We start from the raw sequence: 10878 nt of genomic DNA on the forward strand, positions 1-10878 counted from the left end.
CTTATTTCATAAAATTTGTGATATCTCTAAACATTCACATAAAAAACCAGAAAATATTAAAAAAAAATACATGAAGTTGAAATAAAATTTATTTTACCATAAATTTTATATGCTTATAATTGATATTATCACTTTTTTATTTTTTTGTTAATTATAAAATAATTGTTAGGTTTATAGAGCGAGGATGTTTATTGGAGGATACAATACTAGGTATTGACATCACTCTCGACCTAAAATTTCTGTTCTTCTTAAATTTCTATTCTTCTTAAGCTTACCTGGAACCATTTACCAGAAAGACTTTCGATATAGGAACATGTACTCGTTTGAGTCGGTTTTAACCATTGGCTTTGATACCACTTGTTAAGTCTATAGAGCGAGAAAGTTTACTAGGGGATACAATACCAATGAGACCTGAGTTCAACCACATAAGACATTGATACCACTCTCAACCCAAAACCTTAAGGCAATGAATTTATAGGTTTTTATTCTTATATCGTGTTTCACTTCCTCATTTGGATTCCTAATAATAACATGTTTTGTAAACAAAAAACTAATTAATTAAAATTTTAATGTGCTTAATATAATTTAAAATTTTAATTTTTATTAGTTTTTTAAATCATTTCTTCCAAATTGAAAGAAAATTTTCACCTTGTTTTAGAGGATTGAAAAATTGATATAATAATGTACTTACATTTTATCTGATCACTACAACAAAAATGATTTTAAACAACACTAAACGAGACCACGAGTATAAAAATGTGGTCTAAATATAGTAAAGACAACATTTTTGTAGATGTGGCTTAAAAACTATGTTAAACAACATTTATATAAATGTTGCTTGTAAAAGTGTGGGCTAATTCATAAAAATGTGGTGTAAAATACACTAAAAATTAAAGCTTTTAGATTAGAAATATCCCCTCACTCCTTTTTTGACTGAAAATATAAAATTTAGTTTCGAAAACGCAACAATTTAAATTTCTTCCCTCTTTTTGATTTTAGACTAAAAATGTCAAGAGCTCACAATGTTCAAATTGTGAAATTTTAAAAGACACGTACATCAAAATCGTTTCTTTTATGAGGATTTTAAGTAACAATTTTAAAATTTTTGGATATTGAAAACCGTGACTTATTTCTTATAATTACGTTCATCTAGACTACGCGAGTCTAAATAATTGTTCTCTAAATTTTAGTCCTATTATTTTTGTGGTTTAATTCACAATTTTATATTATTGTTGTCTAAAGTAATTTTTGTTACAGTGAATAAAAAAAAAATTAAACTGTGATATTTATAGATGTTCATCGGAATTCGTTTCAGAAACTAATATGTGAATTGTAGAATAAATTCGAACCCATGTTTCTAGAACAATATTAATACAAAATACTTGATTACATAATCTAAAAATATTAAATAAATACAAATTCTTAAAATTGCAATAGAACACAGTCCTGTCCGCACCCGCTAAAATAATAGAATAAGTCGGAAGTACGTGTTTGGTTTACTTTTGAAAAGTTATAGCAAAGACCAAAAACACGCTCGCAATAAGCACGTTAGCAGTGCAATGACTTTTGTTTATCGTTTTCATTTCATTTAAATTCATTTGATGCAATCCTATTTTAGTAACAAGGAGAGATTGATAGAAACAATAAAATAAGGTTGGGTAGCCACGCCATCATTGGCCCCTTCGCTCCACTTCCCTTCACTCTGCTTCTAGCCATCCATCTCTCGTTCATTCCAAATTCAATCTTCAACAACAACAACATGCAGTTGCAAGGTATGTCTTATCATAGTAAAAACCTACCTATGTTTGAATCGTTAAAGCCATACAGATTCATAAACCTAGCTTTCTCTCTGTCTGTTTCTTTGTTTCAGATGGTTCTGTCGGTAAAATGATAAGCTTCATAGCCTCACATGTCGTCACTGCGTCCTTCGCCGGAATAATTTCTGAGCAGTCAAGGGAGGTCGTAGACCACAACATCATTCCCCACCTACGCACATCAGATTCTGGCCGTCTCATCAAGATTGAGAAGTTCTCTCACTATGTCGGTAATTACTACTTAATTATCTCTTAATTAATTCTCATGCTATTCTTTCAAATCAATCCTTCCATATTCTTGAAACCCAACTCCTGATAACATCAATGGATGCCAAACACTCCCACCTAAAAGTAAGAGAACGGTTTGGATAAGAAATAAGTGATCAATGTTTTTTATGAAAGTGAAATTATTCACCTTTTTCTTCAAAAACCGCAGAATAATTGTGCCAAAGCAGGAGAATAAATTTTATTTTGTAATTTTTTTTTTCTAAATTAGACATGTTTTATATTTTAGTATAAGATTATGTTGGGAAATACATTAGAACTTATCTTATTTAATTTAAATTAATTTTAAGCCCCGGTGAATGGAATGACTCATTTCTCCTTCAATTTCCTTTCATGTTCACGTATCGTCTCAATTTCTCGGCACGAGAGAGTCTTTTTTCCAGCATTTGTCGTTTCAATTAGGCAGTAATCTCTTCGAAAATAAATGTTTTTGCAATAACTCGTGTTTCATAAGTTTTTAGTTTAAAGTTAATTTTGATAGAATTATATGTATTACAAAGAAATAATAACCAAGCGCGTGTTTGATTTCATGTTCTAAAACATTACACCCACGTTCAATTCAAAGCTACTATACATATTTTTAATATTTTTGAATTGGTTGGATATGGGAAAGTTCAAAATTAAGCGTGTTAAGGACGTTAATCAAACACATTAAGAAGAAATTTACACCCACTCTCTCTGATATTTAGTTTGCTCCCTTCATTTCTTGTTTTTCAGGGGTTAACAGCGAACTAGCCTTGTCCGTTTCTCATTATTACATAAACTTTATCGGCAAAGATTACATCAACTTTATTGCACAATAAAGCGATTAACCTACTGTTTTAGAGCTTAAACTTAATGATAGTTTATACATGTTGAGATAACGAAAGGAAGAGTACACATTAAAAATACTTTTTCTTTGAATTTATTTGATCCAATTTTTTTTTCTTTTACTAAAAGGGAAAATTAGTATTAAACTGGTTGGAGTCATCTAATTTATACACATAGATAACCACTCAAATCAGTTTTCATTTTCCTTCTTTTCCCGAAAAAAAGAGAGAGAGAGAGAAAAGAATGAGACGTGAGCTTAGGGCGGTCACGAACTATTACTACAGTATATATCGTTTTCAACGGGACATTAAAGTCCGATGCGGTCATAATTTTTACAATATTAAAAGAAGGAAGTGCTGCTGAAATTTGTCGTGTATGCACACCCCGTTTGAAATTCTATATCATGCTTTGACTTTTTCTTTCTGTGGAGAATTATTTTTACTACAATTCAAACCATGTGATTTTGTTGATTATAATTAAAAAAAAAAGGAAAGAAAAACAAGTATAATTAAAAAAAAAAAAAACAGAAACATAGATGATGAGTTTGTTGAAGGGTGAATGTGTGCTTTGCATTGCAGCTAGGCAAATGGGATTGGAAGAGAGCGAGGTTCCAGCACTGTGCAGATTGGCAGATGAATATCTGATAAAGTGGAAGGAATGTGAGGAAAGTGTTGTTGAATATTTTGCTGATCAAAAGGACCCCACTTTATCAGGAAAATTGATCGATGAGTTTGAGCGATGCATCCTCAGTTATCTTGCATTTCATTGGGACCACGCTTCTTATGTCATTAGTCAGGTATATTTTCATTATCTCTACTTTTGTTATCCCATTATTTACTATATGTAATGTGAGATATATCGAATAGGATTTTAAGGTATTAATTAAAATCCATATATTCAACGTATCTAATTAAATATAAAAATAAATGTTAAATGTTTTCTGAAATGCTGAATATAAAATTATTACGAAGAGTTATGATGAGGTAGTGGTGGGAACAGTGCTCAGTGACAGAGTTACATAAAGTGCAGAGGCATAAGTATATACTGCAATATTATAACATTCTTTTGTGAAAGATACTTATGTTTAATTTCCTGGTCTCAATTGCAGGTATTGAACGCCGAGTCACCGCAGAAAATAGAGCTAAAAAAGTATGTATTGGCGGCTACAAGGTAAATTTAGTAGACTTATATATAATCTATTTAACGACAAAAAAGTTGTTAATAATAATAACATTGAAATGTATAAATTGGGATATTAATGAATTATATAGATTAAATTAGTTGAAATAATGGTGGTGGTTGTCCGTGTACAGAGAACAGAGGTTTGAGAGAGTGAGCAGAAATCTGAAAGTGACAAGAGTGTTTGCTACTTTAGTCGAAGAAATGAAAGCAATAAATGTCGATTCACAAAAGACGAATGACACAACCTCCGGCGTCCAGAATGAGAGAAGTCCGGTGCTTTTATTCATGGGAGGTGGCATGGGAGCTGGAAAAAGCACAGTTCTTAAAAACATTCTTAAAGAGTAATCAACATCTTAACCCTACTATTTCAGTATTATCATTATTCAAATTTACCACATGTCTTTGGGAAAAAACTCACAATATGAAAAATGAATAACTAAAGGATATTTCTCATCAAATTTATGGTTTTGTAAGTTATGCAAATACAAAGCTAAAAGTGTAATGTTACCTATATAAATTCAACAATGTACGAAAAGATCTACAGAAAGATATATATGTCAGTAACAATATCCTAAATGTATGAATGTCTCTGGATAAGATAATTCAAGGTTACAAACATGATTAAATTGGCCTAACTTTGCAAATTTACATGGTTTCACAGGTCATTTTGGTCGGGAACAGCTTCAAATCCTGTGGTAGTCGAGGCAGATGCGTTTAAGGAGCGTGACGTCATATTCAAAGCCCTTAGTTCTAGAGGTCATCATGATGACATGCTCCAAACTGCCGAACTTGTATGCTTCTGTTTGAAAACTCTTTCTACTTGTATTACTATCATTTTTGACTCCAAATTTCACCATTTTATATGAAGTATGCATGTTGAAGCTATCTACAAATAAAAAATAAACTAGAAAAATGGTAATTTAGTTATGACTAAAGATTACATATCCTTGACCCTTATAAGCTACTTTTAACTAACAGTTGCTTTGAAATCTGAATAGGTGCATCAATCATCCACTGATGCTGCATCGTCTCTGCTGGTGACAGCTTTAAATGAAGGTCGAGATGTTATTATGGATGGTACCTTATCATGGGAACCATTTGTGGAGCAAACTATTGCTATGACAAGAAATGTTCACAAATATAAATATCGAATGGGAGTAGGGTATAAAGTATCAGAAGACGGCACGATAATTGCTGAAAATTACTGGGAGCAAGTAAACGAGGGACATCAACCACACACACGAAAGCCTTATAGAATTGAGCTAGTTGGTGTGGTTTGTGATGGATATCTTGCCGTTGTTAGGGGGATTAGGTATATACGTTTGTGAGTTCTAACATAATACTAGTTTGGGAATTAGTTTGTGGATGTGAGTTCTAAACATTTCCTATTATTTTGACAGGAGAGCTATCATGACAAGGAGGGCAGTGAGGGTCAATTCACAGTTGAAATCTCACCAAAGATTTGCCAATGCATTTCCTAAATATTGCAAACTTGTGGATGATGCCAGGCTTTATTGCACAAATGCTATTGGTGGTCCACCAAAGGTAAATTCAAACATTTTTGGAAACTCTTGTGATTAATTATATACTTTAGTAGAATAAGCGTAGTGTCAAAAAGCTAACAAGCTAGTAACACATTACAGCTCATATGGTGGAAGGATGTTGATCATGATGCGCCAGATGTCAACGAAATAGATTGCTTGAAAATGATGGACAGAGTCAATGTTGAAGCTGATTCCATCTACGAACTTTACAAGGAACCGAGTCTTATAATGAGACCGGGTTCTGTTTGGAAAGACATTGTTCTTTCGCCTTCAAGGTCTAATGATCAAAAGAAATTAAGGAAATCCATTCAGAAAACAGAAAAATCCATCAGAAAACAATAACTAATGTTGTTGCATCATATGTTCCCCAAAACCAAATTTTGGAGTATCAAACGAAGTTTGGGGTATCAACTTGTCTTATATTGTCATTCCTATGGTTTAGCGGGCGAAGAAAACAAGTGAGAAGAATGAGTGAGTACTGCAATGAAATCGTTTTGTCGTCATCAATATATGGTCATTAAAGTTTGTTAATGTACATATGTGTAAACCTTTGAAACATGCTGACTTCATTGGAGGATTTTTAGCTGTATATAATACTCTGATAAATCGAAGCCTGGCGTTGTAACCTAAACAAAAATAAACAAAGCAAGTTGTTCTCAATAAATATGTTCATGAATCCATAGGTTGCCTGCGTGCAGAGCCACTAGAAGAAGGTTCAATCAAGGGTTCAGGACATGTTATCAAAGACTATATAGGGAGATACGACACTGTAAGAGTCTTTCACCTACATCTTTTCATTTCAATGTGTCTTCCATATCTTAAGAGAGACCCTTAAGTCTATCTAACCGAGTTACTTCCCATTCAAACTAACCTCTCCACTTCACATCTCCATCTTCCAAAATTCACTATTGCACCAGATTTGTCAATGGAGTTGGCGTATAATCTTGGAAAAGGTTGCTCCAGAATACATATATCATCCCAGAGTTTAATTTTGTCCCCTTTTCCCCTTTCCCCTTTCCCCTTCATTTGTAGCTTTCTTAATAGCCTGCCACCACAAAGATTTGTGACTTTTGTGAATCCCTTTGTTAGGATTTTTCCATTTTTCATATTTTGATTACAGAATTACTTTCCATAAACCTTTCTTTTTCTTGCTAACCTCCAACTCCATTTTCATTATATTTTCCTAGTAAAGCAATGTTGAACATGTTTAAATCTTTACTGCCTAATCCTCCCTCTTCTTTTGCTTACAACTAATATCCCATTTTACTCAAATTATCTTCCTACCTTCGCTGGTTCAACCCAAAGGAACTTTCTCTAAATTTTCTTGATATCTCTTTCCACCTTTGTGGGAGTTTTGAAGAAAAGACACAAAATAAGGGTAATGCAATTTAGCACCGATTTTAGCATACATGTCCTTCTTGCAAGCAAAGGACATTTTTCTTTCCATTTAGCCAAGTCAAACGTTTCCTAACCTTCTCCACTACCCCCTTTCCACATGTTATAACTTCTAGAGTTGTCTTCTATGATCATTCCCAAGTAAAAGGAAGATTCGTGATTTTACAGTTTAGCAACTATGCATATCTAAATACCATATTTGCATCTAAACCCACTCCTCTTATAGAAAAGTTAACCTTGAGTACGACGACTAGTTCAAAACACCTCAAAATGCTCTTACATAATATTTTTTTGTGTTTGTAAATAAGGTATAATCGCAAATTAGGGGCATATTCACTAACACTTCTCTATCCCGTACCTTAACTTCATGTAGTAATTTTTTTTTTTTGCTGTTATCCTAACCATTCCAACCAATCTTTCTGTCACAATAAGGAACAAAAAAGGGGCTAAAAGGTCTTTGATGTTTTGTAAGGCTCCCCCATTAACTAAGACTCTGATCGTGGAGGACTTCAAATTAGGGATGACAATGTGGACTTGGTTTGGTGGGGTCGACCTATCAAGAGAAGACAGGGCAGACTTAGATATTGAGCCTATTGGTCTGCAAAAGTCCAACCCATATAACCTGTAGCCTGCGCAGGCTAGCCTGCGTTCTGCATAAAAAAAAAAAAAAAAACTTGAACTTATGTATATTAGTTATTTCCTTCTAAACTTCTGCCTGAACGTTTCAAACTCTTGTATAAATGAAAAAAAAAAAGCAAGTATTATATATTTTTTAATGTGCTAAAATTTGAAAAATACATTGTTATGTCAAAATATGAATATGAATACGATAAAAATATTAAATTATCAATTTATCATTTAACTCCCCAAAGTCTTTGTTTAATTTTTGTGAATTTGTAAAATTTCTAAATTTGTTGAACATGGAAAGCTTTATCATAAAAAATTTGAAAAATAAAAAAATGGATCAGCTTGTTGGCTAGAACTTATACAAGGCGGACCAGACTTTTCAGTCCACATTTTTAACATGGGACCGGTCAACTTGACCTACAATTTATGGCCCAAATGCGAAGTAGACTTGAATAGGTTGGATCAACTCACATTGTCACCCCTAATCAAACACATGCCTTTATACGATTAATCTATATATATATATATATATCTTTTCTATCGTATAAAATAGAAATTTTCATCTAATAAAGTCAAAAGCTTTCTAGTACTCAATCTTAACAAATAAACATTTTTTTCTCTTCTTTTAATTCCATCTATAATCTACTTGCAACCACCACAATATCAAGCATAGATTTGCCTTCCAAAAAAAAGATTGGGAATAATTTGTAATTTTATGTAGAACTCTTTTCAACTTAAAGATAAGATCTTGGATATAATCTTTTAAACACAACCTAGTAAATAAAGAAATGGGCCTATACTTCCCTAAATTTTGTGGGTTGTAACCGTTAAGATTGAAGCATTTCCACCTCTACCATTTTCCATAAAATTGAAACCATTCAATCTCAAACACTTTCATAATTCCACACGCACACCTAACTTCCTCTTGAATAATCTCTTTAACTAATTTCAATTATCCTCTTCATCTATTTGGTAGAACTAAACATCATTGAGATTCATAATATAATAATAAAATAAATAAATAAATAAAATTGGTGAAGAAACATCTCAATATATAATAAAATATGAAACAAAAACATTTTTTTTGTAAATTCAAAATTGATTAATTATATGTAACAGGGAATCGATTGCTTTCTCAGTATATTATATTTTTATATAACTAATTATTATTAATTCATTAATATATATATATATATATATATATATATATATATATATATATATATATATATGTAATAAAATAAATATAATTAGTAGAATAGAATTATATATCGAAAATAATTAAATAGAAATCATTATAATAATAATAATAATAATAATAATAATAATAATATATTAGCAAAGATTTAGAAATAAAAAGTTAAGAATAAATGGGGAAAATAATAATAATAATAATAATAATAATAATAATAATAATGTGATAATTTAAAAGATTTAAAGTCTGTTTTTATTATGCAAAAACGTTTTTTATTATAAAAGTAATATATTTTCTATTTTTTTCAGTTTATTTTTTTTGTAATATATTTTAGTATTTTTAAATTTTATCATTTTAATGTTTTGTTTTCTTAAATTAATTTTACTTTATTTAATTTAATAGTTTAATTATTTAGCCGAAATTGAATGTTGAGAAAGAAAACGACATAGGTAGATTTGAATAGATAACATTTGGGGTGATATTATGAACATGACGATTATTTTTTTGTAAATAGTTCTCCATCCACTATCATATAGATCATGACTCTTGTTATGTTTTATCGGACAAGTCACTGATTAGTCAACATTGAGAGTATTTGGGTGTCGTACTTGACCCACTGGATTATAATCAATTATCTAAAATCTTGACAGTGAATCTTAAAGAATAATTTAAATTTTAACTTATAAGTTAATTCTAATTTTTTTTATAAAAAAAATATTTTAAATTTCAATAATTTGTAATTTATATAATAATATGTAATTTAGTGGCAAACTATTTTAATGGGAAGGAGGGCATTCACAAATAGGCTAATTTACATTTATATTTATATTTATATATATATATATATATATATATATATATATATATATATATAAATAAATAAATAAATGTAAATTAGCCTATGTTATCTTTTTTCTTTTTTCTTCACGTATTCATTGCTCCAAACTGTAGGTCAAGTTGTACACTAATTTAAGTTAAAATATTATCTTTGTGATCTTCATTATTATAATTACCTTCAATTGAACATATTATTATAGGTTCATAATGTCTTCCCATCATCAGAATGAATCCCTTTAAACTAAAATTGTTTGTTTCCATACCCACAATTTTGAAAAGAAAAAAAATACAAACCAAATTCATACTAATATGCACAACTTAAAAAAAAGAAAAAGAAACTCATAAATCCAAACACGACTCTAAAAAAAAGTAAAAAAAAAAAAAAAGAGTAGAAATCGCAATTCAGAACACCCACTTAATAATTTGATCAAGAGCAAAGTCACGTTTAAAATAAAAATGTATTCATCATTTTAAAACCGTGGTTCTAAACATAGTTTACAGATTTTAATAAAAGTTTTAAAATTTTCTTATTATATTAAATTTCATAAATTGATTATTTAATTTTAATTTTATAAAGATATATGATTTTCGGTTTCTTAAAAAAGTAGTAAAATGAAGCTTCAATTTAAGTTTTCGATTTTCCCGTAAAAGTTGAAAAAAAAAAAATGATGGTGAGAATTTAACGTAGAGAATAAAAATATTTGGAACCAAATTTTATTCTACTAACTTTGCTGGCAAATATGCCATGTGGGAAAAAATATCTCAGGAGATCATGCTTCAAAGAAACAAGAATTTATTCAAATTATTAATTATATTATTAATTCCTACCCATCATTGTGGTCATGCTTCACGTTTTTGTTTTTAAAAACAACAGGGCATATTAAAATCAATCATAAGTTGGGATTGATGTTACTTATTTAATATAAAATGAATAAATTATTAAAAATATTATTTTGAAATCAAACAAAAATAATATTTAAAGGCATACACCTACCTCTTTTATGATTTTATTATAACATGTGTGGCTTGAGAGGGAAGAATATTTTAAAGGATAATCATAAACAAGCTTCGTGGCTGAGATCTGGAAATCGTCAAATTTAGAATTTTATAAGAAAGAAAATTAAGAAAAACATTTGCCGTTGGATTTTAACTGCAACAAGATATAAGTAAAGCTGCAAGACTGACAGAG

At 30.1% G+C, this 10878-nt stretch overlaps 1 protein-coding gene across 2 annotated transcripts; it reads left to right on the forward strand.

Annotated features, from left to right (window-relative positions):
- Positions 1–1519: 1519 nt before the first annotated feature.
- On the forward strand, positions 1520–6299 carry LOC114192240 (calmodulin calcium-dependent NAD kinase-like). 2 transcript variants are annotated; one of them, XM_028081893.2, is made up of 9 exons: positions 1520–1772; positions 1871–2044; positions 3488–3705; positions 4018–4079; positions 4223–4432; positions 4753–4882; positions 5090–5403; positions 5492–5636; positions 5735–6299. In XM_028081893.2, exons 1-9 carry the CDS (start codon positions 1760–1762, stop codon positions 5975–5977), a joined length of 1509 nt encoding a protein of 502 aa, XP_027937694.1. In that variant the 5' UTR covers positions 1520–1759; the 3' UTR covers positions 5978–6299. The 2 variants fall into 2 exon arrangements, with proteins under 2 accessions (XP_027937694.1, XP_027937695.1); XM_028081894.2 differs by lacking the exon at positions 1520–1772 and having other exon boundaries at positions 1871–2040.
- Positions 6300–10878: the final 4579 nt, after the last annotated feature.

The sequence above is a fragment of the Vigna unguiculata genome, chromosome 7 (assembly GCF_037176805.1).
Source record: "Vigna unguiculata cultivar grain cowpea cultivar isolate G323 ecotype 2 chromosome 7, ASM3717680v1, whole genome shotgun sequence".
NCBI lineage: Eukaryota > Viridiplantae > Streptophyta > Magnoliopsida > Fabales > Fabaceae > Vigna > Vigna unguiculata.

Excerpts from the sequence above, each read along its gene's own strand:
- LOC114192240 (XM_028081893.2), top strand. Across the intron at positions 2,045-3,487 it reads GAAGTTCTCTCACTATGTCG|CTAGGCAAATGGGATTGGAA; the intron begins GTAATTACTACT and ends TTTGCATTGCAG. Across the intron at positions 3,706-4,017 it reads CTTCTTATGTCATTAGTCAG|GTATTGAACGCCGAGTCACC; the intron begins GTATATTTTCAT and ends TCTCAATTGCAG.